This window comes from Mya arenaria, chromosome 7, assembly GCF_026914265.1.
Source record: "Mya arenaria isolate MELC-2E11 chromosome 7, ASM2691426v1".
In the NCBI taxonomy this organism is placed as follows: domain Eukaryota; kingdom Metazoa; phylum Mollusca; class Bivalvia; order Myida; family Myidae; genus Mya; species Mya arenaria.
Window position 1 is genome coordinate 18565210 of NC_069128.1, and position 27863 is coordinate 18593072.

Here is a 27863-nt window from a genome sequence, read left to right on the forward strand (position 1 = left end):
TTGAAAATTATAGATTTTATTTCATATAACAATGCATAAATGGAATTCATACATCAAGAATCTGTTCAGATTGTTTTTCTCTTTTATCCAACATATTTATTTTCTTTGGAAATAAAACAAAAAAGCAATGGAAATTGTGAATTTCTCTTCAATTCTTATCAAACATGGCCGTCACATTTCAAATGTTATTACTTATCATCATAAGTCTAATCTAATTAACCGCTAAGGCCTTACCAATAACGCATATATGACGTCATCCAGAAAAATAGTTCACATTTGCATATTCTAAAATATAAAGGTAAGACAAGTTTTGAAGATTGTGACAACGTTCAATGTTATTTATATTAAAACTGAAACTATTATTTTTCAAAAATCAACAACTAATAATAATCAAACTGTCAAACTGTAATAATCGAGCCCAAAAGGCGGAAAATAAGAGTTATTTTTAAAAAAAATTGCAAAACGTTTTCTTATTCAATTCTTAACATGGTTTAAAATTTATTAAGAAATTATATAACTTGATTAAATTCGTTTATTATAGTTCACGTGAACATTTCCCCAACGCGACTCATTTTCGCAGACGACGTCACACATTTTATTAGAGACGTGATTTTATACATGTACGACACGTTTTAAGATTAAAGATATTTCTAACACATGCTTGATGTCTTTTAGACACGACTAAATGAAAAATGACTTCACCTAGAACCTACTCTAATTTAGACGACAGTATATATGTATATCTATGCGTAAAATTCTTAGTACCGGCAGCAGTGTGATTTTTTCTGATTTTGTAGGTCAAGGTCGTTTTGTGTATGTGGAGATACATGTATAAAAGATCAGTGCCTATCGAGAAATCAGTGAATATCTATTGTTAAAGTGTTTACTATGTACATGATGATATCAGAGCCATCTTTGACATAATCGCCCGATTTCACCAATGTGCATCGCAAGGCAAGCCTATTCATGCTTATGTGAATGTCTGAATGTCAAACCATGGTAACAGAAACATTCATATTTATTAAAATAATGAGAAACGTATTAATTAACATCAGTTCCTCATTTATCTTGGCCCTTTAGTTCCTTTTCCATCGTTTAAATATCCAAATATTATTAAATAATAAATTGTATTTAAACTAATTCAAACCAATATTGAAACCACCATGGCCGGTTTTACAATAAATGTTAATCCATAAAATACGTCCCCGACTGAATTTATATATTAACTGATTTGACAGTTAAAATAACAATCCAATCAGATAGCCTTAAAGGCTTAAGTTTGCTTTCCGACATAATTGTTGTTGTTTTTTGTATAACTAGGTCATGTTGATGTTTCTTTATATAGGAGTAGCTCAATCGCCTACGTAGTGATCTCCCATGACTAGCACAGAAGATATCTGTCACCTCGGACGAAAACAATCTTCTACGAAGTGATCTCCCCTGACAAGCAGAATATATCTCTGCCACCATGAGCGAGTATAGCTGGATAATAGCTGTATACACCTTTTTTAAATGTCATTTTTTCTCTGTTTTAGATAGTTTTATACATTTCAATTAATCAAGGAAGGTTGAAATACGAGAAAGAAATCAAAATCGAAAATAGTTTACAATCCTTATCTATGTGTCACGTGATATTTACTCACGGTCATGTGATTTGAATCGTGACATAAGTTTCTGTACTGGAAAGGGAAGTAACACTGTGTGGAGTTTGGTACTTAAATATCTTGATTTTAGCCTTTTTTTAATAAATAGTGTGTTGTTTACATGTATAAAACCAATATTTTATTTGATATTCCTTAAATAACGTTGCGTTCGAAGTTAAATTATTATATATTTTTTTCTAATAAAGGAAACATTCACATTTTTGAATGACATCACGTTCTTTCGATAAGTATCACATGACATGCATAGTTTCAGTGGTTACTGTACGACAAAGGGAAGTAACCGCTGTGTGGAGTTTGGTTATGCACTTCGCAATAAAGACCTTTTCAGGCTACCGCTTTACGCTTGGCGTAAATTATATATTGATGAAAAAACTTAAGTCTACACGTCGTGGTGTAACTGTAACACACAGAATATTATCTTCAATATCTATTCAATTTCACAAGCACCGCGTAATTGTTTTAATCGAGGTACACGTTTTACAAATCACTTGGCAACACCAGATAAATTGACACTTGCAGTTTTCTAGCACAGTTCCCTGCGTCTGTGTGTACCCTCGACCGCAACACATAAGTGTACAACCTTCGAGTCCCATCGAGTCAGAAACGCATTGTCTCCCTTGAGTCCCTAGTGAACCGTATCTCTTTCTTCGTTTGCAAAAATTGTGAGACTGCTCAGTTTATAAAATGTTTTCTTTGGAAGAAGGCTGTATCATATCGTCTTCAGTAACTAGGCCTCTTAATGATTGTTTGTCTGGTTTTTTAAAATTGGCTTTATATATTTCTGTTACTTATCGACCTATTTAAGCCACATTTTTGTAGATTATATCATTTTATGAATACAAGCTAGTGTAATAGAGTAAAGCATTGTATTGACTGAACTTATTCGTAAAACCATAACCAATATTGAAACCACCCTGTGTGTATACAACTGCTGTTTTGTTGTTCTATTTCATCAGGTCAACACGCAATTATTGTTGAATCATAAATTGTATTAATGCCAAACTTAAACTAAAGGAAAATATTGAATACCACCCTGGTGCATACAACTGATGGATGTTTTCGTATGGGGTTATATTAGTAACTACAGACACAAAAACACACATGTTAAGTTCTTGCACAATAAATCCCGCTTCATGCTACGACCTAACGCTTGGCGTTAATTATATAATAATGAAAAGAAACCAATAACGTCTAGACGTCGTGGTGTTAATTGCAAACACAGAAAATTATCCGCAACATATTATAAATCCATCCATTTTCACAAGCACCGCGTTATTGTTTTGATCGAGGTACACGTTTTACAAATCACTTGGCAACACCAGATAAATTGACACTTGCAGTTTTCTTGCACAGTAACTTGCGTCTGTGTGTACCCTCGACCGCAGCACATAAGCGTACAGCCTTCAAGTCCCATCGAGTCAGGAACACATTGTCTCCCTTGCGTGCCTAGTGAACCGTATCTCTTTCGAGGTTTGCAAAAATTGGGAGACTGCTCTGTGTACAAAAGATCCTCTTTGGAAGGAGGTTTTATCGTATCGTCTTCAGTCACTAGGCTCCTTCCATCATTCGATATTGTTACTTTTGAAGCGCCGTCGAATTTATCTTTTAATCGCGTCCCAGTATCCCGGAAGTTCGGCATACGCCGCCAACAAGTTCGTAACGCACATGTCCCAGATAGTCCATGACATTTGCAATCCCTGGTCATGTACTCCCGTATTGCCTGCAATAAACATCATTGAAGATTTTATATAGATGATTTGACAACAGTGGTCATTTGGCTCGTGTTTTTTTATCAATTCTAGTTAAAGGTGCCCTCTTACTCCCAAATAGGATTAACCATATTAATAATATTGTTTAAATATTCCAAAATCATGGTTCTTATGAAGGAAATCGAGTTTAATTTGAAAGAAATGGGCATAAAACACGGTATTTTTACCTTATGAGACTAAAGTAGATCACAGTAAATCTTTTAGCATTCACCAATCATTTAATATTTTTGCGCTTTCTGCTATTAAATACACTGTTGCAATCTTGGTATCAGTAATTAATATTTCCCATAAATGCATTATTTAGTAAGTAGCTAAAGGTTTATTTGCCAAAAATGATGTTTGTTATACATGCGTATGTATTGATTTTGAATAAGAGTGTTACTCAACAAGTTTACGGTGAGCCTTCCATTAGTAGGATGCAAAGATGTATATGAGTCCATTTTAGATATTATCATTGATACTATTTCTATTTCATTTATATTGATTTACCATTATTTCAATGCATTTTTGAATAACTATAACACTATATTGTAGATTTATTTGTCCACATGGGCTATAGCCGTCTGAATATTCTGTAAATGAATCTTGAATCTTGAATAACATCATAATAATGCTACTATTATGATGTGAAACATCAAAAGGGGGATAACAAAACGAATTTGTGCTATAGCTATATTGTAGTTTTATTGATTATTTTCTTAAATAATATAAAGTCTCTATAAAAAAAATATCTTGGTGAAAACTTATTATTTTGAAATTGTAATTTTTCATTGACTGGAAGTGTAGGCTATAAGCTAAATATAGCTATTTTTCTGTGAAATATTTATCAAAATCCGACCCTCGTGCACGCTGCACAACCGGAAAATCGGAAAGAATCGTTTCCGGTAAACGTGTGTGGCCTCTGGTCGGATTTTTTTATACGGACCGGAAACACATGATAGCTATTATTAATAGTGTTTTTTTTTTTTTGCGGCTGGGTGTGCCCTGTTAATAGTTTCAAAGGTACAATTGAATGTGTTGGGGATCTTCCAAACCAAAATGTATTTCCAAAGAGATGAGCAAGGGTTATAAGCCTTCACTGGCAGGAAAGAATTCCCTGATCAATGAGAGTCATATGGAAGCACTCGAAACGTGTACAAAAGTTCATTGTTCAACCATCCATTACAAGTGGGTACTGCAAAATGGGAAGACACCGGCTTTGCTTTTGTTCGGATAATATGAAAAGTAAAATGAAGCCAAAAACCTTCAGACGACTGATTAATTAGATCAGCAAGCTACCAAAATACAAACGTCTGTCTATTTTGGTCCGGTTAGAAAAATGATTTCCTCCCGACGCTAGAAATTATATGTGTTTTACAGAATAACAACCTTCACGTACCGAAATGAGTCTGGAAATTACTTTAATAACTTGTTATTATACCTACGATCAGTTTCGTACAGTATACACATAAATATATTGTAACTATAACGTTTGCCAAGGTATAAGCGTTTTTTAACGGGCGCAAATATTTTTTACGGCGGAGGTAGTGTTAAAACTATTCTTAAAAATCCAGTTGTAATTTTGAATAACCAAACTTTGAATTCTTAAAATTTTATCCTTTGTTGATTATAGACTTATTTACTATCCTCCCTGTACCTGCATTTAACTTTTGCAATTGTAATTTGTAAGGAGTTACAATGTACTTATATCCGTTTCTATCCTGATCCAAAGTCTTTTGCAAACGAAGTACACTCCAAAATCGAAAGGAACTTATTAAACTGAAAGTCTTCCGATGTATTTAGATGTTTTCACCTATCATTTATTTGGACAGTTTGCATTCATTGTGTATCTCCATGAACTAAATAAGAATGTTAAAACTAACACAAACGAGCTTTCGCCCCGATATCATCTTAAATTGATAAGTTAGCTCAACCTTTCTGAACTCTGGACTTACTAATCTTCCCGCTTCATTGTTATGCAAACGTATTTTCGTTCTTAAATCTCCTTTCTTCTTTTTTCGCCTGTCGTCCATAAATTCCTTCGACTTCATGTATCCAAAATCGACGTCATCGTGGCACCCTCCCCATTCCCACTCCCCGTCTGACGTTATGTCGCGTACGTTGTTATCACACGTACACTGCAGCAGGGAACCACGACTGCACGCTCTTGTCACCGTATAAACTACACCCGCGGCCGTTATAGCGTATACGAATGCAGTCTCTCTTGTATCTGAAAAAAGAATTATCAGCTTTCGTTAACGTATAAAGTACACACGTAAACGTTATCGCATATACGAAGGCCGTTTCCCTTGTATCTGAAAAACAACGTTATCTGGTTAACAGTCTTCTAAAAAATTTACAGTTATTCGATACATTGAAACAGCGAGCCAAGTTTGCACGTTTCGTTCACGTATAAACTACACCCTTGGTCGTTATTACATGTACGAACGCCGTTTCCCTTGTATCAGAAAACAACGTTATCAGTTAACAGTTATCTGAACAATTTACAGTTATTCGATACATTTAAACAGCGAGCCAAGCTTGCACGTTTCGATCACGTGTAAACTACACCCGCGGTCGTTACCACATATACGAACATCGTCTCCCTTATCTAGTAAACAGCTTTCGAAACAACAACAGATATCTGAAATACAGTTATTCGATACATTGAACTGCATGCATTCATCATTGGATAAAGATGATCATGTTTAATCATGACAGATAAAAAGACACCTTCGAATCAGGAATCCAACCATGGCTTCTGGGTAAGAAGTTACTCCACCACTGCTTCGACGTCCTTTACGACCTACACGTTGTTTTTATGAACAAATTTATATGCATATTCAAAATCATAGTAAATCGTTAACATATCATTTAATTGATTCACCAGTTTCGTATCTTTCTTTAAAACCAAACTAGTTTGCATTCACCAGTTTCGTATCTTACTTTAAAAAAAAAACGAATTCTTTTCCGTATAAAAATTAACGTTGTTTTTACGCCATTTTGACTGACTTCATATTTATCTCGTAACGAACTCCATAAAATTACGACCTACATTATTAGAAAAGAACTTCAATCGAACAAGATACATGTGAGGTTTATTTCCAGAATACTTTAAGTTATAAAATTGCAGGCAATCTAAAATTCAATTTCCAGCGGATGAGTTTTTGTGCGATTGTACACTTGTACGCATACGCTCACAGCTTGAAACATATATACCAAGTATCTATAATCATGCTGGAACTCTTTTGATGTCGGATGCTTAATTCGAACGTAAGCACCGGCGCTCTTTGATGTAGCGATTAGTATAAGCGTTTATGTAATAAACAACGAACAGACTCCTGCGGAAACTTGGAAAACGGTAGCGAATTTCCTTTGAAGTTTGTAAAAAATCTCTTTTACACTTATCCCTAGAGATTGTAGCTCGTTTTATATGATAATTTGCGAAGAACTTTTTCAAAGACTCTTCTTCGAAAAGAGTCATATTAAACATTTTCCCTGTGTAGCGTGTTCTATGAAATTTGTGCTTTGGATATTGCCATTTACTTTATATTCAAAATCGAAAATATTTTTCATTTTGGATAAAAAACCATCATATTAAGGTATGTTACTTTAAACACTAGGTATGTAATGTAAAGTATGTGTATTTTCTGTGGGTTGTATTGTTCTTGTTCGTTTTTGGTTCTGTCGAATGTCTTTGTTGTCTCCAGTTTCCAGTTTATAGCCATTGTTCAATTGTCTTTCCGAAGTTTTTGCAGTAATGCCATTTAAATACGTTAAAGATATTAAACTAAATCCGTTAGCGGAAATTGTGCGCTGATAGTCATTTCATCTGAGCTGAGTATAGGAAATTAAACACAAGAAAAAAACATCGAAAACAACTTCCAGAGTGGTTGCTCAGAGAACCCGCCAACTTGCTGAAAGAAGCACGTCTTGATGATCTCAGCTTCTGCTTTGTTCTGAGAGCATCTTACGTCAAACCTCTTGGTTCAAACCTACCACTTATATTTCCCAGATAACGGTTGTAGCATGTTAGAAGTCAAGTGGGTTGCATGTGGACTTACCTGTTTGCATGATACTTCATTTGTTTTCAGTATCATGTCAGTTTTAAAATACCCCTACCAACATTAACATCGAAGTATATATTTTTTTTATTTAGACTTATTTGTTTCACATAGATTGCGAAACAAGTTGTTATAGCTATATATTACTTATACGTATTGGCACGTTTTAACACGAGTCTTGTGCTGGGGGGAAACAAGAGTACCCGGAGGAATCCCACTTGTCTGGCTCGGACAAGTGTTTGTAAGGTTATGGCCATACACGCTAGTATAAGCCCCCGGTCGACTTGTGTTTCAATCATTCAAATGTTGAGTATGTTTGATGTTATGGCCATACACACTAGTATAAGCCCCCGGTCGACTACTGTTTCAATCATTCAAATGTTAAGTATGTTTGAGGTTATGGTCATACATGCTAGTATAAGCCCCCGGTCGAATACTGTTTCAATCATTTAAATGTAAAGTATGTTTGAGGTTATGACCATACACTCTAGTATAAGCCCCCGGTCGACTTGTGTTTCAATCATTTAAATGTTTAGTATGTTTGAGGTTATGGCCATACACACTAGTATAAGCCCCCGGTCGACTTGTGTTTCAATCATTTAAATGTTGAGTATGTTTGATGTTATTGTCATACACGCTAGTATAAGCCCCAGGTCGACTTGTGTTTCAATCATTTAAATGTTAAGTATGTTTGAGGTTATGACCATACACTCTAGTATAAGTCCCCGGTCGACTTGTGTTTCAATCATTTAAATGTTTAGTATGTTTGAGGTTATGGCCATACACACTAGTATAAGCCCCCGGTCGACTTGTGTTTCAATCATTTAAATGTTAAGTATGTTTGAGGTTATGACCATACACTCTAGTATAAGCACCCGGTCGACTTGTGTTTCAATCATTTAAATGTTTAGTATGTTTGAGGTTATGGCCATACACACTAGTATAAGCCCCCGGTCGACTTGTGTTTCAATCATTTAAATGTTAAGTATGTTTGAGGTTATGACCATACACTCTAGTATAAGCCCCCGGTCGACTTGTGTTTCAATCATTTAAATGTTGAGTATGTTTGATGTTATTGTCATACACGCTAGTATAAGCCCCCGGTCGACTTGTGTTTCAATCATTTAAATGTTAAGTATGTTTGAGGTTATGACCATACACACTAGTATAAGCCCCCGGTCGACTTCTGTTTCAATCATTGAAATGTTAAGTATGTTTGATGTTATGAACATACACGCTAGTATAAACCCCCGGTCTACTACTGTTTCAATCATTTAAATGTTAAGTCATTTTGATGCGTGTATGGTATGTTTGTGGTTTGTGTATTTGTTTATATGGTGGTTACACGTTTGGGTCATTTGGACCCTTGTCTTGCGCCTCTTAACAAGGTATACATTTGAATGTTTGACTACTGAGCTTGTCCCTGTAGGTTACATTGTATAATTGGTCACTCTAAACGAAACACAATTACACCCGGGGCAGAAATCGAACACTTTGTGAAAAGCAAGTTCGCTAACCACAAATTACTAAATTAGGCTGATAACAATGTGTTTTGTTGCCTGTTATATCTTTTATTTAATATTCATTCATACTAAAAGGTATCATATCACCAACATGTATATAAAATACACTGTATACTACCAAATTATATAACCTACATTATTACAACTTTTAGTTTTGTTTACTTCGTCCAAAGATATTCCCGCCTTTGTATGTGGATTCTGATTAGCAACCAACCATTTTCTTCATAATCATGATCACGTATCGTCCAAAAAAGTCCTGGACTGATGAACTCATCCTATAACACCCTTACCAGCCCTGCTTCACCTTATCCAACCAAATATTCTGGCATGCAAACTGCAATTAAATAAAGCCAATATTGCACATCTGCAAAACAGTATGACTGTACACCCATCGTCGGTAACCACGGTACATTTTCGGTAACACTTCATATATGAAGCATAGCGTAGTAACGTATCGAGGATATTCGACGATGCCGTACCTCATACAACTACGCTACCCATCCCCGCATAAACCAATCTATAACCCCACACCCCTACCTCCGCCCTGCGTACCTCGCCTCAGGATCCTGGCGAATGACTTCCTTGCGGTCGTGCAGTTCCAACGTCGGGTCTGGAACTGATATTGGCACTCGGCGATCGCAAGCCGGGCACCATTGACCGCCTCCTCCACAATTTCCTTTTCCCGCCGACAAATATACCTGCAGAATTTACAATTCTTATCAATACATTAACGTAAAACCACTTTTCATGCGACAAATGTACCTATAAAAATCTGACAGATACTCGTCTTCCGCCAAGAAAATATACCTGCAAAATACACTTACATAAAGGAAACACCCTTTCTACGGTCGACATTTATCCCCGCAGAGTGGATGTATCAAAATCATTGTTAAGCAAATAAACAGCATAACATTTATAACTTTACTATCAAACCAAGCATCATTCTCCTATTGACGTATACGTTTATCTCTTCGTACCAGAAATAACGACGTTAAAACGCCGTAAACACTCCAAGATGAGTACTGAAGTGGTGAGCGCATCTTTTTCACACAAAGGGCTCGATTCCCGGTCTGTGTGCATGTGAGTTTGGTTTGTGGTCATCAAGCCTGACATATTTGCTTCCTGCGGGTACTCCGGTTTACCCCCATTACACAAGAACAACTTTCGCGTACCATCGTGCCAACGAGAGAGATTAATATAATGTTATTATCACTTGTTTCACAATCGTTGATAAACAAATAAATAAAACTAAACACCCCAATCTTCAGCCACCTGTAAACCAGATAGAAGAAATTAGTTTCAAAATCAAGCACAATCACACTTCATCCATCAAAAGAAGTAAGAAAAAGACACATCCACATCAATAACAAATACATTAGTATCCTGATATCTTACTCTGTCGACAGATGATTGACACATAAACATCAATTCAGTAACATTAACATTTAACAATCTTCTACCGACGGATATAAGGATATCTACATCATCACAAACACCAATATATCGACAGAATAGATATATTAACATTAATAATAAACAGTAACATATCAACAAATTAGACACATCAACGTCATAAACAAACACCATTACATAAACAGAATAGACACATCAACGTCATAAACAAACACAATAACATAAACAGAATAGACACATTTACATCATAATCAAACACCATTACATAAAGAGAATAGACACATTTACATCATAATCAAACACCATTACATAAAGAGAATATACACATTTACATCATAATCAAACACCATTACATAAAGAGAATAGACATACATACGTCTTAAACAAACACCATAACATAAACAGAATAGACACATCTACACCATAAACAAACACCATTACATAAACAGAATAGACACATCTACATCATCAACAAACACCATTACATGAACAGAATAGACACATCTACATCATCAACAAACACCATTATATGAACAGGATAGACACATCTACATCATCAACAAACATCATTACATGAACAGGATAGACACATCGACATCATAAACAAACACCATTTAATGAACAGAATATACACATCTACATCATATATACATCATTACATGAACAGGATAGACACATCTACATCATATATACATCATTACATGAACAGGATATACACATCTACATCATATATACATCATTCACACCAACATATATACAGAAGAGACCGATCAACATCATAAACAATTACCAACATATCTACAGAAAACCCATATCTTCATCAATTACAAACACCAACATACATTCAAAACATAAACATGTACAACGTACTTAAATACCAGCATACCATCAGAATAGAAATACCTACATTAAGAACAAGCACCAATATAATTACAAAGTAAACATATCTACATGAAAAACACATGTACATCAATAACTAACATATTAACAATGAGCAATCTTATTCTGCAATCGAAATTTCTCGGCCATTTTCCATCGAAAACATTCTCTCGAATGTCGGTACATCAGAAGAAGTAGTTCGTAAAATAAATAATAATAATGATATTAATAAAGTGTAGTGTTTCAATGAGTAATTTGTATAAGTTCGTTCAAATTGATTCCCAGTGAACTGTATTATTACATGAATAGTAAGTATTTTAAATAGTATTGCCCCAAGGTTTAACTGCTTAATTGAAATTACTACATAACTACACGATCTTCTGGTAGAGTAGATAAATGTCAAGAATTCTGATATTGTAAATCGTCCATATACATCCGAAGTTGCTTTCGATGGAAAATTCCAATTATCTTATTCTGCCGACATATCGACATTCATGATAGACATATCGCTTTTTTCTTTTATTCGATTTGATATTCTGATTTTTTTACTATGTATTTCGTTAGCTTAAATGACCAGTTAAGCAATGCTTAAATAGCTTTGCAAGAAAAAAGTTTAATTTACTTTGTGAAACACACACTATGTTGAACTGAAATTCTAGATCTCTTGGCTGGTATTCAATATTGGTCCTAATTGGTCTCAATTGGTCCTAATCAGTGAAATCTACGATATAGCAGCATCAAAAGTAATAGAAAAAATGTTTTAATCACCTTTGTTTTCCGGAGAGTTTCCGATTTTTTCGGCATATTTTGTTGGGCTCTAGAACAAGCGGGCTTCCCACAGCCCTGGAAAAAATAAAATAAAAGTATGTTCATAAAACATATACACTAACAATACAGTTTTGAATAAAAATCAACATTTGTTGATCAAGCATTTAACATCGGCCGTGTTTTAAGTTTTACGCTAAACGTTTCTTTAGAGCACTAATCTACAGAGAGTATAATTTATGATCGCAGTAAATTGTATGATTTAAAAACAAATTCAGAGTATTTATCCATTTCTTTGTTGGGCCCTATTCAAAGAGGTCTATGTATATTTTAACTTATTATCAACACTGCAACAACGACTGAGCAACATGTGTTTATGTTTTTTACCATTAACGACACTTCTAAAGGCATTTGATTATGACTAAAGCTTAGATAAATCGTAAGATGTGAACTAACGCTCAATGAATATAGTTGTTTTATCTCAATCTAATGAAACCCTATAGCCTTGATCCGATCCCTATCTTGATAGCAGAACCCGATAGCGATCCTGAGAGAGCAACGCGTGTTTGCATCAAGAAAAGTACGAGCGGTTAAAAATTAATTTCAGAATGAGAATCACGTTCCAGAACAGCATCGTTATTCTTCTCGTTTTATTGCATTTAAAACATATATGAAAACAATAAATAAATAAGTATATTAATTAAAAACATGTTGAGAAAAAGATGAGGAACCAAAAGAATCATGTACTTAGTAATATAAATATTTAAAAATTAGTTATTTACTGCTAATTTGATGCGATTTCTTTTCATTATATGCTTTAAAATATTATTCAAAAAGTATGTTGTTTGTTTGTTTCATTTTTATCACGGAACGATTCCTTTTTTATTGAGCTACATAGTAAAATAACATTACAAAATGCATACATTCACTGTTTTTTTCATCGGAAAATCAGTGTATTGTGAAATGTTTAAACTTGCAGTTTCATCATGTTCAAATTAATCGAATGTAATATTTTAAACCTGTAGTAGTGTTCACCCCGAACAGATATCGACAATATCGGGGGCTGCCTACTCCAGGTATTGCTGTATCGCTATTTGCCGACGCGGCTTAGCTGACGTGTCTGTTTCGCCCTACAGCGCCCTCCCCCATTGTGCAAGTGTCTAGGACAGATAACAGCCTCTGTCTGTCTTTTTTGGAAAGGCAAGACTGGGCCAGTTTGCACTGATGTCTAATGTCTGTGTTTAAGACTCGGGACCGAAAATAATGCAAATCTGAATTACAATGTCATTATACTTGTAAGGCCTTCCTACTAAAAATTACTGTATACACCATAAGTTAAACGTGTATTTCCAAAAATATAATATACTGGATCAATTTTAATATATTTTAGTATTTGTATTTTTGAGACTGAGTCTTTAAATTAAATTTAAGAAGTTAAGGAACTTGTACTTAACTTGACCTCAACTAGACAGGTTAGGCCAAATCCATATGAAATGATACAACTGCGACTGACATAAATGAGAGGGCATCCAAACAGAATAGAAAAAAAACAACAAGACAGAACAGGACAGGATACAACGTAAAATGGACATATACCAGACGTATTTTTGTCTTTGAGAAATGGTAAGACAGAAACATAAATTATAGGATAAAAAATAAATGACATTATAGAACCCAAAATCGCCGATATAAGCGCGTTTCCTGTATCTTAGGTAGACAGGACAGGATAGACAGGAAAAATATTCAATATAGGATAAATTTGGAATGCCGTGACAGTCAAAACATCGCCAAAGTAAGCGCGTTGTCTGTCTCTAATGAAGGGCATGACAGGGATAGTCCGGACAAGATACACAGGAAAGGATATTTAGGCTAACACAACATAACAGAAAACAAATGGCATGGGAAAAATAGCAGAACAATCCGAGACAGAAATTATGACGGCCCTATGTCTGCTATTAAGGAAGGGTGGGGCAGGAATAGACAGGATCCAATAGATAAAATAGAATGAGAGGATACATCTAACAGGACAGCAAAAAAAGACGAAAAACACACAAAAGTTCCAAAGCCGAAAAACCCAGAAATGGAGGATAACGGCCCTATGTCTGCCATTATAGACAAAGGATATTGATAGACATGCCAAATATACAATGACAGGCAAATATGATCGAAATACAAGATAATACAGGACAGGAATGACATAACTGTGTGTAGATAACAGCAGTCTACATGTCTTTAAGACAAGGTTTTTCATACTTTTAGGTATGGATAGACAAGTCAAATATACATTGACAGGATTGAACATAAAAGACAAAACAGGACAGGATTGACAGATAGCAGCCGTCTGTCTGTCTTTTGAGTAGGGTGAGGCCAAGAAAAGAAAGGAAACAGTGGCATGAAAATCAAAAGGGACAGAAAGTATAAGATATACCAGGACAGAAATGGCATGAATTTGTTATACAGATAACAGCCCTTTGTCTGTCCTTTAGAAAGGGTGAGAAAGGATAACATCTTAAATGACATGAAAGTGGAGAATAATTTTTACTTGAATGTTTTAAGTTACAGCCCTCTTTCCTGTCAGTCAGGACTAGACAGGGTAGATATACAATACAGAATAAAGAAGAGTAGAGTGGAAATTTCACAATTTCAGGACAAGACATGATAAATGTATGCAGGGGAAAATAGAATGTACAACAAAAGGCAGACAAAAACTGAATATGAACCAACAGAAAATGGTAGAAAAGGGTCATTCAGAACAGGTTTGGAGACAGAATGGTTTAACAAGAAAAAGTTAAGTGTTGTCATACTGTTACATCTGTTCCCATTAAGCGTACATATATCTACTGGTATCTCTTTTTAGAATGTTCTTTTTATAAATTACAGACTTATTGTGAGTATTTTGGAAACCATTTTAAAATTTATTTGGGCCATTCATTATTTAGATCTCTCTCTTAGGTACGTCGTTATGATAATCGATGTTAAATATCAAACTTTGTTTGTGTGTATGTTCGTGATCCATATGTTGAAATTGTTTTTATGATATTCAAAACTAATCTATGTCATATTAATATATTGAACTATAGTATGATGGTTTGAAATGGTACTATGCTAGTTCATCCTTATATATATATTGATAATAATATTATTTTAATGTCGCTCACTACAATGTATAATTGTTACCTAAATTTTAAATAAATTACAAAACTTAGGTTTATATGTTATAATATGCGGTTTGTTATGTTCATTGCTATTCAATCAATTGAGAACGCGGTAACAGCAACATTTACTGATAGCAATATTTCAATAATATTTATGTGATATATGTATGCTGTCTTGGGGCGTTGTGTGTCTCGTTGATAACTGTGTGTATGAGTGAATTTCATGGTATTATTGTACAGCACTAGCTATTATCTTTACCCTTTTTATTTGTCTTTGAAATGATTTGCCACCTAGTTCTCCGCTTTGTTGTTTCGCTTTTTGCATCAATTATATTATTTATTAATATTTTTTTGCATGCTTGTGTATATTTATTGTATGAATGCTGCATGGTGTACTAGCATTTGATCTTATGGTTATAAAAAACAACATAAAAGGGGTTTTGTTAAGGGATGTACATATCGAGGGTGAATGCGAAAAGGTTCTATCTTATTCTTTATTTAATGACACTTAGAACCTTTTCGCACTCACCCCTCGATATGCAGTAACCGGTATGCTTTGTATGATGTGTATTGTTCCTGTTCTATATTATAAAACACCGTTTTAACTGTGAGTATCTGAGGTAAGAATACCGCAATCAAATTCAAATGTTTCTCAAAAAAAGAACCATTTTATTCATTTGGTTTCTCTGTCTAACTATTTTTACATGTTCAATTTCACTGATAAATCGTAGGACTGAGAATTAATAAGCGGCACACATACACATACACACACACACACACACTGAAAAAAATATGACAAAGGTCGATGACATGAACGAGTGTAATGATAATCCTTATTACAAGTCACTTGCTATTTTCGAAAAAATAAAAGACAAAAACCAGTCAAACTTTGATATTTTCAGTGGTATAACCTTGATCGAATGGATACGGTGATGCAACGACGCTTTTCGTTATATTTAGATTAATTTTATGCAATTAAGTACATTTTATTCTGTAACCATGCTCTTCTCATAACAAAACTGCTATACTGCCATCGTGAATGTGAATTTATATATGTTTGATGGCTATAAACATGTTTATTATTTATGCTTTACGAAAGTTCAGTTCTATTCTGTATCAATTACTATAAATTGCCATCCTACCGCGTGGAATGTCAAACGTGTGTTGACAGTTTTGAGAGAGAGAAAAAAATGATATTCTGATTTATTGGTTTTAGTGTGTTATACCTTAAAACATAATTAAAATTGTTTAAATGATAACTCATCACTCAAGTGTTATTCACATAGTTACGTTGTATTAATTGATAACTTTTTGACATTATTAAGCTCTTACGTTCAAAATTGCAACATGCCGCATGAAAACATCTACAAAGTAATTATTTGATATCAAACGCGGTAGACGGCGAACATCAAAAGTTGCTAGGCGAAAATTAACAACGTCTAGTCGGCCTGGTTTCTGTGGGTGAATATGCTTGCTCGGGGTTTTAAACATCATAATCTTAAAAAAAGCTGCGTGCTTCAACGAGTACAGCAATAACACCCACTTGAAAAACGTTATGATTATTAAATTAGTAGCAGGTAAAAATGTTAAATTTATTTATGTAATATGTGGATTTTGTATCTGAATAGTGATCAATGACTCAACATAATTTTCGCAACGACATGCTTGCTTCAAAGAAACTTGCGGTTAATTCCATGAACAACCATCCAAATTATTCACAGACTATGCACAGGTGTTGCTACCTTTTTTGAAAATATTTTTGACATAATAATTCATGTACGAACAAAACTAGTTAAATTGTAGGTTACATATTAATTAAAAATGACTAACATACTTGGTATTATACATGTTGATTTGTCTCCAATGCGGTGTTAGAAGGCCCATTTTTAATTGATTTAACTTGGACGATTTTGGACTAATCGAACGCATTTTCGTTTGGTTATTTTTAGATTTAAAATGACAATACATTAATAAATATTGTAATTATTCTGTGTTATTATTTGGGGGTTGTATGTTCTTGTTGATGATGATGTTGGTCAACTTGTTTGCTGTTGTTTTTTTTTCATTTCAATATCATTATTTTTACTTGTGTAAAAAATAATATGATTTATTTGTTCATTGTTTAATATAGATATTCAGTGTTTTATATTGACGTTGTTTATTTTATAACAAGCAAAGGATTAAGACGTCATTGCTTATTTAAAAATGGCGCTCTAATTGGATAAACGCGATATCATTTAACTAATGGTATACGACGCTACCATTGTTAGCTATTTCTTTTGTACCACCGTTTGTTGCCGATATCCTTGCTTTAACAAAAAATCTACATAACATTTTACCAGATTATATTCATAATGAATAATTATTTGATGTGAAAGAATAAGGATGGATCGCAGTTTATCTTGCGCCCAAGAATCGCTAGCGTGCTTCATGGAATTTGCTCGCGTTTTCTCCTGCGTTCATACAACATGAACGCACGAAAAAATGCGATAAATTCTTAATTAAATAGCACAAATTTTACTGGCAGACAGTCGCAGTTTTTAGCGATTCATTTCGAGAACCTGTATAAGCCCAAAGTGAAAGCCTGAGGACTTTGCTGACCTTTTCTCATTGATGTTAATATTTAAAAATAATAATAATATTCATTTTAAACAGTGTTTGCTTACTGTTGTTTATTAATGTTATAATATATATTTTAAACTGGTTTTACTGACCGTTGCTAATAAATGTTTTAATATCAATTTTAAATTGTGTTTGCTGAACGTTGCTGATCAATGTATTGATATTCATTTTAAACTGGTATTGCTGACCGTTGCTATTTTATTTTTAAATATCCATTATAAACTGGTTTGGATGACCGTTGCCAATTAGTATTTTTATATCCAGTTTAAACAGTGTTTTACTGAACGTTGCTTATTAATGTTTTAATATTAATTTTAAACTGGTATTGCAGAACGTTGCTAATTTATGTTTTAATATCCATTTAAAACTCTGTGTGCTGTTTGATGCTAATTAATGATTTTATATCCATTATAAATATGTTTTGCTGACCGATGCTAATTAATATTTTAATATACAGTTTAAACTCTTTGCTGACCGTTGCTAAGTATTGTTTTAATATTAATTTTAAACAGTGTTTACTGACCGTTGCTAATTAATATTTTAATATACAGTTTAAACTATTTGCTGACCGTTGCTAAGTATTGCTTTTAATATTAATTTTAAACAGTGTTTACTGACCGTTGCTAATTAATATTTTAATATACAGTTTAAACTATTTGCTGACCGTTGCTAAGTATTGGTTTTAATATCAATTTTAAACAGTGTTTGCTGACTGTTGCTAATTAATATTTTAATATACAGTTTAAACTCTTTGCTGACCGTTGCTAAGTATTGCTTTTAATATTAATTTTAAACAGTGTTTACTGACCGTTGCTAATTAATATTTTAATATACAGTTTAAACTCTTTGCTGACCGTTGCTAAGTATTGCTTTTAATATCAATTTTAAACAGTGTTTACTGACCGTTGCTAATTAATATTTTAATATACAGTTTAAACTCTTTGCTGACCGTTGCTAAGTATTGCTTTTAATATTAATTTTAAACAGTGTTTACTGACCGTTGCTAATTAATATTTTAATATACAGTTTAAACTCTTTGCTGACCGTTACTAGTTCATGTTTTATTATCATTTTAAAACTGTGTTTGCTGACAGTTGCTTATTTAAGATTTAATATTTATTCAAAACTCTTTTCGCTGACCGTTTCAAATGTTCTTATACGGGTTGTGTCTGTCTGTGTCTGTCTGTGTAGTGTTGGGCTGTTGTATGTTTCTCGTTTAAAGTGGGCATTGAGCCATGTGCCTCTAAATAAGTTTATCGTTAATACGTTGGCTACTGGTCATGCCAAGGAGCCGTATACACTAACGTTTTGAGTCGGAGTTTCAGGCTCAAGCTTAAATCTCAATTCTAAAATGATTCAAAATTAATATATTACAACTAATTTTGACAAAAGATGTGTGCTTAACAGAAGAGCAAATTGTATGTATAATATACATATACTTTTACATTTTTTCTCCTATAATAGCATTTTTACAACAAAACTAAAAATTTAGCTTTTCTGAGTCCGAGTATTGAACTCAGGCTCAGGACGTTAGCTCTACTCAGTAGTTTTCATTGTTTAGGAAATGTCAGAGTCCGCAAAAACCGTACGTAACTCATTGTCGCTTAACATCGTATGACGTGAACCTTGTGATGCTTTAACAAGAAATGACAAGACACACGTGCTCGAAAAGTCAACGGTAAATATTGTCTTGAAAAAATATAATGTAATTAAAATATTCATGAGGAATAAAATTAGTTGTTAACAACTATTAACTTGTTCAAAGAGCTGGATTAAACATAAATGATGTTTTAAACAATGTAGGTGGTCAATTTTGATTTAGATAATGTTTTGAACATTAATCTCTGGAATGCACAAACTACATTTAAATATGAAAACAGCAGTCTCTATTTTAAGTGTTCAGGGACAACAAGATATCACCGAACTAACAGGTTATATAATTTATTGAAACATGAACACCTACCAAATTAATAGATAGAAAGAAAATGATAAACGGCCACGTCCAATTAAATATACTAAGACCAATAGCAATGAAAGATTAACCGCAGCAGCCTACTGCCCAAAAATAGCGCTGCAAAAAGGCATACCGTTCCAAGTTAGCAGAGAAAATGCTACCGACGTTATGGTAAAGTGGAAATCACAATGGATAGTCAATTCTGCGACCCGGGATGGATTCGACGGCTATTTTTTTACTGTTTTTTTTCTATGTATAGTTTCTTTGTTTTGTTTGTTTCTTATTTGCCTGATTATAAGTATATGAATATGAATATTCAATTTTTAATCGTTTGAATAATTACAGGCGGACACATCTAGTCAACTTACCACCACAGTCCGATAATATCCGCAGGACACATGAGGTAGAAATAAAGGAATGCATAGAAGGCCTGTATGTTCATTGTGACGTCAGCAAAGGCTCTACAAGATGTCCATCTGTGACGTCACGGCGTCCACCCACCATCGTTCTACGTCATGCCTGCTCCGATATCAAGGGATCAGCGATATACGGTACGATGAGCTTTTATTATTTTTATGTATCAGAAAAGTGTTTCTAATAATAAACAAGACGCGTGAAGACTCGATCTGAAACGATAAGAGGATACTATTATTTACATTTATTAAAAGGTGTTCGTACTATACATAAATACAAATATACCCACGGTGACGTTTTCGACCTTAAACGATAAAAAGGTTTTAAATGAAAGTGTATATGTTTTCCGTAATCGTACATTCCTTGAAAGTTACGTAAAACTCAATTATTGTTTAAACGTACAACTTATTCTTTGTCAAAAAATCCTCAGAAGCCAATTTTTTTTGTTTACACATTCATTAAAGGATGTCTGCGGGGTTTCTCTTGTGTGGTATGGAAAACGGTAAATTATTTGTTAACACATTCATTATAACATTGCGTCACTATTAGATAAGTTCAAAAACGGACAACACTATTGTCACCAGTTCAAAACCAATTAGGTCACTAAATCCTCAGAAGCATAACTTTATTTGTTTACAACTTCATTAGGAAAACCGTAGTAGCTCTTAACCAAACAAGGAGTTCCAAAAATAGAGCACTCTTTTCACTTCAAAACCATTTTTTATATATTTCATGAAACCTACCTCTTCTCTCAAGCACAAAATCCCAAGAAACTTTATATTATTTGTTCACACATTTTTTTTTCAAAATAAGGAAGTTGTAAGTTATTTGAATCTTGTGAAGAATGTGTTTACATATTCATTATAATACTATTATAAACCTGCGTCACTTTTTGATAAATTCCTTAACAGCGCACCATTTTCACTGTCACCTAAGTTAAACTATCAGACAAAACAAAACTTGGACAAACGAGGATGCACTTCAAAACCTCTCCTCATTACAAAAAGTCTATATAGTTCTTTCTTCTTTCAAGGTAGTCATATCTATATCAACAACCTAGTGAACTAGTTGTTGATACCAGTATTGTTTGTATCAGTAAAAAGTTTCCAAATAAATTCAGAAAACAAACAGTGCACTATTTTTTCGCTCTTATCCTTACAAAGACTTCTACCTGCGTATCAATATCGCCGACAATTTGACACACTCTTTTACCATTTGTATCAAGAAACTACTTATATTGTTTGTATAGAATTCCATATAAATAGAAAATAACAACACCACTCTATTTTTCACTTTTGTTCTAACAACCACTTCTTTTATCAGCGCATCAATATCAACACAAACTTTACACACACTTTCACCCGGTCGTAGTATTTATATTAAGAACCAATTGAACAACTAAAAGAGTTTAAATTGCGTCTTTAAATAACTCGTAAAAGTGAACGCAATGATTTTTTTACTCTTGTCCGCACAACCACTTCTTCTAACAGGGTAATAGTATCTATTTCAAGGCACCAGTGAACCGCTAATTTTACAAAATCATGCAGCAAGAATGTACATAATTATTTTGACAATCTTCCTCTCAGACGTCGGCTCATCGATCTCATAGCTAAATAACCCTTAGAATCTCGTAAATAATCATAAAAAACATCTACACTCTTACGTGTCAACTTTTTGTCTTAAAAATCTTATTTTTTTCCGCCGACGGTTGCTTCGTGTAATGAGAAACAATCCCAAGCCTCACTGTTTTATTATCCCCAACAATCAACAGGTGGCTCCTTATAGTAATTTGAAAAAAAAATCCACATACCTTTTGCCGATATTTTAAGAGATATAATTGGATGGCTCGTTTCGTGCTACAGACGTTTATGTTTTTTGCTGCAACCAACCAAAATCTATGTATTATTATCTCTAGTGTAATAAGTTCGATGCAATTCAGTCCAATATCGGTCTTTACATGCATGACACAATTTCAGCAAGAAAGTATGTAAATTGTAAAACTTTGCGACTTACGATCGATTGTTCAGAACTTAGAATTAATAATGCTGTTAAGATCATTACTATTGGCTTTCAACGATTTTCTACTCTGGAAGTCTCATTGACTCACAATTTCTTTGCAATTCTTTTTACAAACTTTTAGAAACAACATTTCGGCTTTGTTTGTTTTATTTGAGTATATGCGCACATCATTTTTATTTTTTCACTTTTCAAGATTAGCAGCGGAGCAGATAACAACGTTGCCAACTTTAACAAAGTTCTGAACCATCGTCAAATAACGTTCACCAAAATGAGGTTTTAGATGGGTATGATTTTTTTGGCAATGCGATAGAAAGGGTTGTCTCTAACATTTGCAGTTTTAAGAGCAAACAAGAAAAATAAGTGTTGACGTTTTGTATTCAATTGGACTCTTTCATGGAGTTAATGTTGTTCTATTAAGTCTTGTTTCACTGACCGTTCCAAGATGTAAAGCCCATCATTTATCGGTTAATGTATTTTGATTAGTGTGTAATCTGTTCGTGGTGTTTGCATCTGTGTGTTTGGTGTTTAAACGTGTTTTTTTTCTAGTTCATTGTCGTTTGGACCCTTGCCCTTTGCCCTTTGTTGTTGTTGTTTTTTGTTGTTGTTGTTGTTGTTTTTCGACTACTGGGCTTGTCCCTGAAGTTTACATTGTATTTTTGATGAACTTTTTGCATTGACAGACAAACACCAAACAACAACTAGCAGATGCTGGCTTAAACATAATGGTGTGTATCCAAGCCCAAAAGAACACAATTTTCATAAGCGTTACTTATATGCTTTCCGGCAAAAAGGAACATTTCTGCCATATTTTTAAACAATCATTAACAATAGATCTCTCATTGAACATTAGATGGTGTTTTGACATTGAAAAAAATCATGTTTTTTTTAGTTTTTTTTTATATATTTCTGACCATATAACACGTGAACGAGCCAACCTCGGCATTAACTAGGCCCTGATCAAATTATCATTTGTAAATCAATGTCATATGGCATTATTTCAAGCATTTTTTATGAAATGTACATTTCAATGATGTCATTAATTCTTCTTACCTGATTCAAAAATGTTTACTTCTTAGATTTGGCATCAGATGGTCAGCTTAAAGCATAATTCCACGTGACCTACTCCTTAGTATTAGCCAATATTCGAATTTCTAATAAATATGTTTCAATGTCATTTTTTAAGCACACTATCTAAGCTACACCATAAATCCATACGTTTTCGACATTTTAACAATATTGTAATAAGGCGTTCTCCAAGTCCTATCCACCGAATCCCAGTTATCTAATCGACGTTCATTATTTTATTTTCCAACACATGTCTAAGAAATATTAGTGTATATAATTACATAACATTCAAACCCCGTGCCAAGTTTCGCCGAAAGTTATATTTTTCTCTAATAAACAGAATAACTTTATCAAGAATACACTCTTAACAAAATTGTTGTTATCGCGTTCAGTCCTAATATTACATTTTCGTATTTTCTAATAAGTCGTATTGATTGTGAGTGATTTTCAACATCCGAGTTCTGCTCCACTTCACGTAAGTATTTAACACGAAGCTCTAGACCATGATTCGAACACCTATAAACTAAGACCGTTTTAGATTTCACAGTTTGACAAACTTAAATGTCATATTTAATGTATTTTTAACAATTACACAACTTCAGTGGCAGACTTTATCGTGATAACACATGTTAATGTTGGCAGCGAATTGTTTGAGATTTTGGGTAACATGTCTAGGATGAGTTCAGTATCCTCATTAATGGCATTTTGTGTCACGAAAATCTGTCTTTTTTTAATGTGGATTTCTTCGCACCCTGGCTGTGAACCCTTTTTTCTCTACGATTAGTAACGACCTCAAAAATATAATCAGCCTTTTATAAATATTGGTAGTTTTTGGTTTTAAACAAACTCGATGGTTTACAAATGAGAGCTTTTTTAAAGATCCATTGAACAGTTGCCTTGACTTGGAACCACGTTAAACGTGTGTTAATTATCGAAAAGTAACTTTGTGTGTTGCAAATACTACCACTGGTATGTCCTCTGAGCATAGATTAATCCAAAATACACACTATTAGCCTGACATACATGGACTATCAATCAGACTATATTTAAGACAATCAGTTATATTTAACTACATTACTACATAAACGTATCATCACACTAGGTCTGTTTACCATACAAGTATGTATAACTGTACTTCTTTTCTATTCCATATTATATTTCCAGCAGTTAGCAGTTTGACAGACTGTATACCTTTCGTTTCTTTCCATACACGAAACAAGTATATGTCTTAAACTATTGTAAATCGTTTCCTTAATATAATAATATAAGCAATGTACCATTTTACGATATCCCCTGCAAGAAACAATGCTCACATGTCTGTTAGACAGACTGTACCCTACCAGTTTTTCTCCATACGTTTCTCGGGCATCTCAGCTGGTAGACAACCTCTTTCAGGGTCATCTAGTACCTCGAGAAAAGCACATGCCTTCAATTGAAATAGAGCCAAAGTGAAAATCAACGGGTAAACTTACACTTCATGAAATGGACATAGCGTTTTACTTTTATCTTCGTTTTTTTTTTATAATTTGTGTTTTTGTAGTGATTTTGACTTGGCTTCAATTCAATACGACATTGTTTTGTTAAAAACGATTGCTGTCTTAGTGTCTGTATTGTTTGAATACTGGGTGTCTTTCGTTCAGGGTGTGTAAAATTTTAGGCTTGTGATTTCCTTTCATGTTCTTTGTTAGCTGTTTAGCGACTGTGCTTGACCCTGAATGTTTTTTTGTATAAGTATAATAGACTAAGCCACCTAATACAAGACCATTAAATAGTATGTATTTCATGATTAATCAAGAGTAATTTTGGCTTGTCTTAAATGCAAATGTGTTTGGTGATTCTTTAATATATTTAAGTATTTATTATGTTTTTCCCTTTTTCTTTTTCACTTAGCTTAAGGTATAAGACTATTTACATGTTGTTTTGTTGGTTGTTTCATTAACTGTAGTTATTAAGCATTAAAGTGTAGTTCTTTGATACATACAGATACTAACATTTTTTAGAAGAGCAACAGTATTAATATTTAACAGCTAGCCACTAAATTTTATGTAGCACTCAACATAAACTACGTGGTTGTACTTATTAGCCGCAAATCCGTATATATATAGAAATACATAGTTATATATAACCAAATTTAATCAATATCTTTCCTTTTATAAAAAAATATTGATGTTACTTATGTTATAATTGTCACATGCCATGTTTTGTTTTGTTTTTGTTATGACGACTAGCTTTTAATGCTTAACACGAAAATGTTCTGATCTGTTAAACTGTTTTTGACGTGACCTTTTGCACGGCCATAATTATTCCCTCTTTTTGCTTGTCGTTTGTCCCAAATTCGCTAAAATGATTTAAACAGTAGCGTTGACCAATCGATTCTTTTAACATTAAGACAAGTGAATTTTCAATAGTTTCTGATTTCACTTTTGTTTAGAATTGACATGTTCGTTCAACAGTTGGGTTTTTGTTGTGCGAGTATTCTGTTTATTTGATGCGCGAGTCAGTTTCTGCAACACAAACCCTGACCGAGGAAAAACATTTTTCAATCACGTGATTATTCACGTTTAGCCCGTCTTGAAATTCCCTTTTTTTCTTAAAGCAGAATTTCTGGGTCCATGCGCCAGTGATGTTGCCAAATTTTGACCCTTAACTTTCAAAATTTAGTAAGAAATTTGTTGGCAGTTGGGTTGATTTTGTCATGTTTTTTTTTTCATTTTTTTCAGTGACATATTTATGAACACGGATCAGCTGTATACTTCTCTGATCAATCTCCTTTCAAGTTTTTCGCTTGACAATATTGTCAATCTTTTTTTTCAAACATGATATAAAAAAACAAAAAGAAATATGTAAATATTTAACAAAAACTTCACAACATTTAAACTTAAATATCGAAACATAAAATAAATATGTTCATATAAAACAAAGACAAAAAACACTCACCGTATCAAATGAAGTTCAATACACCGGCAAGATATTTCCTCCGATGTTCTGTACGAGTGTGTAATATTACAACAGACTTGATGTATATGTCGTAACTCATGGATCTCCCCAAGATCAGTAATTACACGATAAATACCAATCTCCAATGTAAAAGATGCGTCTCAAGAATTCCAAGAGTTTAAAACTGCATTATTTTCATCTACAACGTGATTTTCTAATATTAAGTATTTATGAATTTCTTACGGCTCTATCAAATTCTTCAGTAAGGATGGCGAAATAGGTTTATCGGTGTCAAACTATAGTACTCTGAAATCTCTTCGCATGCCAAATTTAACATCAAATATTTCAGATGCGTTGATGCATGCTCCTTTGCATAGCATTATTCAAAAACGCATCATAACAACATCATTTTGAGGTCTTGTATTAGTGGACTTCGTCATCTATTCCCACACCCATTCATGACGAACCTTGAACACTTTTGCACCAAACAACCCCGACCACTTTTATTCAAGAACGTTCTCTTGCTCGTTAATATCAGTAGCTCACACACTCTTAGACGAAGAAAATCACTTTTGGAAACTTTCTAATCCAGCTTTAATAGTATTTTTAAAAACACACCAATCTTTTCCATAGAAGAATCACGAATTTTACATTTTTACGACCATGTACGCGTTAAGAACACATCGTATTATCATCCGAATAACAAGTTTCACAATATTTGAATATGTTCACATTAAGAACAAATGATATAATCATCCTTCTTGAGGTATACAGAATACCATTAGTCTTGCCTTTAATCTCCTCTACTCTACACGATAATCCCCTTGTTTTGGGAAGCCGCATTTGGCCATGTCTGATTTCCATCCACTCTAATCCAAGGAGCACATGTATTTTAAAGATGAAGGATTCATTAAATGTATCTTCGCCTCATCCTCTGTTTCAATGTATTCACATATATTTATAGATGGAGGGTTCACTTAATGTTTCTTTGCCTAAGTTACTCTCCTCAATATATTCAAATGCATTTGTAGATGGAGGAATCACTTAATACCTATTTGCCTCATCTGTTGTCAATGATTTCACATATTTATAGATGGGGGTTTCACTTAATGTCTCTTTGCCTCAGTTACTGTCCTCAATTTATTCACATGCATTTATAGATGGAGGATTCACTTAATGTTCCTATGCCTCATCCAATGTCCTCAATGTATGAACTTGTAGCTTATAACACTAAATGTTTGTGTCAATTGTCCTCTATAATTATGACACATTTTACCATTTAATGATTCAATCCAATTAGATGTCGTATTATACGTAAATTTGGCACTGTCTTCTACCAATGTACTGTGTCTTGTATATGTTCATTAGTATCCTGTAAGTCCTCTACATGTCACACATGCCCTGTCAGGGTTTCCTTTTATGTCTTAACCACTTGGTATTCATTTTAAGGTCACTTTTCATGCTCCAGCTACATCTGCTCTCTCCTGTAAATGCACGTAGATCAGGAAAGGATCTATTTAATGGTTTAATCCCACCAAATGTCTTTTATACATTAAAACTTATTGAATGGCTCAACTCCATCCACTGTCTAAAATATTCACATGTTCCAGATATATATTTATTAAATGGCACGACTCCACC

The 27863-nt window shown here is 33.6% G+C and overlaps 1 protein-coding gene and 1 long non-coding RNA gene across 10 annotated transcripts in view; one reads left to right on the forward strand and one right to left on the reverse strand.

Annotated features, from left to right (window-relative positions):
* LOC128240534 (protein Wnt-6-like) lies at nucleotides 1-27532 on the reverse strand. Of its 8 annotated transcripts, none has more exons than XM_052957192.1 (6): nucleotides 26223-27532; nucleotides 20156-20413; nucleotides 12060-12134; nucleotides 9537-9697; nucleotides 5368-5642; nucleotides 1-3384 (listed from the first exon to the last, which is right to left on the reverse strand). In XM_052957192.1, the coding sequence occupies exons 2-6, from the start codon at nucleotides 20227-20229 to the stop codon at nucleotides 2923-2925; spliced, it is 1047 nt and encodes a 348-aa protein (XP_052813152.1). In that variant the 5' UTR covers nucleotides 20230-20413; nucleotides 26223-27532; the 3' UTR covers nucleotides 1-2922. The 8 variants fall into 8 exon arrangements, with proteins under 8 accessions (XP_052813152.1, XP_052813157.1, XP_052813154.1 ...); XM_052957197.1 differs by lacking the exon at nucleotides 26223-27532 and adding an exon at nucleotides 24626-24700; XM_052957194.1 differs by lacking the exon at nucleotides 26223-27532 and adding an exon at nucleotides 24563-24635.
* LOC128240536 (uncharacterized) overlaps nucleotides 6906-27863 on the forward strand; it is a 71385-nt gene continuing 50427 nt past the window's right edge. For both annotated transcript variants that reach the window (XR_008262184.1, XR_008262183.1), the window contains exons 1-2: nucleotides 6906-7014; nucleotides 20133-20338. This is a non-coding gene — a long non-coding RNA (uncharacterized LOC128240536). The remainder of the gene's footprint in view (nucleotides 7015-20132; nucleotides 20339-27863) is intronic.

Excerpts from the sequence above, each read along its gene's own strand:
- LOC128240534 (XM_052957192.1), bottom strand. The coding sequence starts at position 20,229 with ATGAACATACAGGCCTTCTATGCATTCCTTTATTTCTACCTCATGTGT. Across the intron at positions 12,135-20,155 it reads GATATTATCGGACTGTGGTG|GGCTGTGGGAAGCCCGCTTG; the intron begins GTAAGTTGACTA and ends TATTTTTTCCAG. Across the intron at positions 5,643-9,536 it reads GCGAGGTACGCAGGGCGGAG|ATACAAGAGAGACTGCATTC; the intron begins GTAGGGGTGTGG and ends TTCTTTTTTCAG.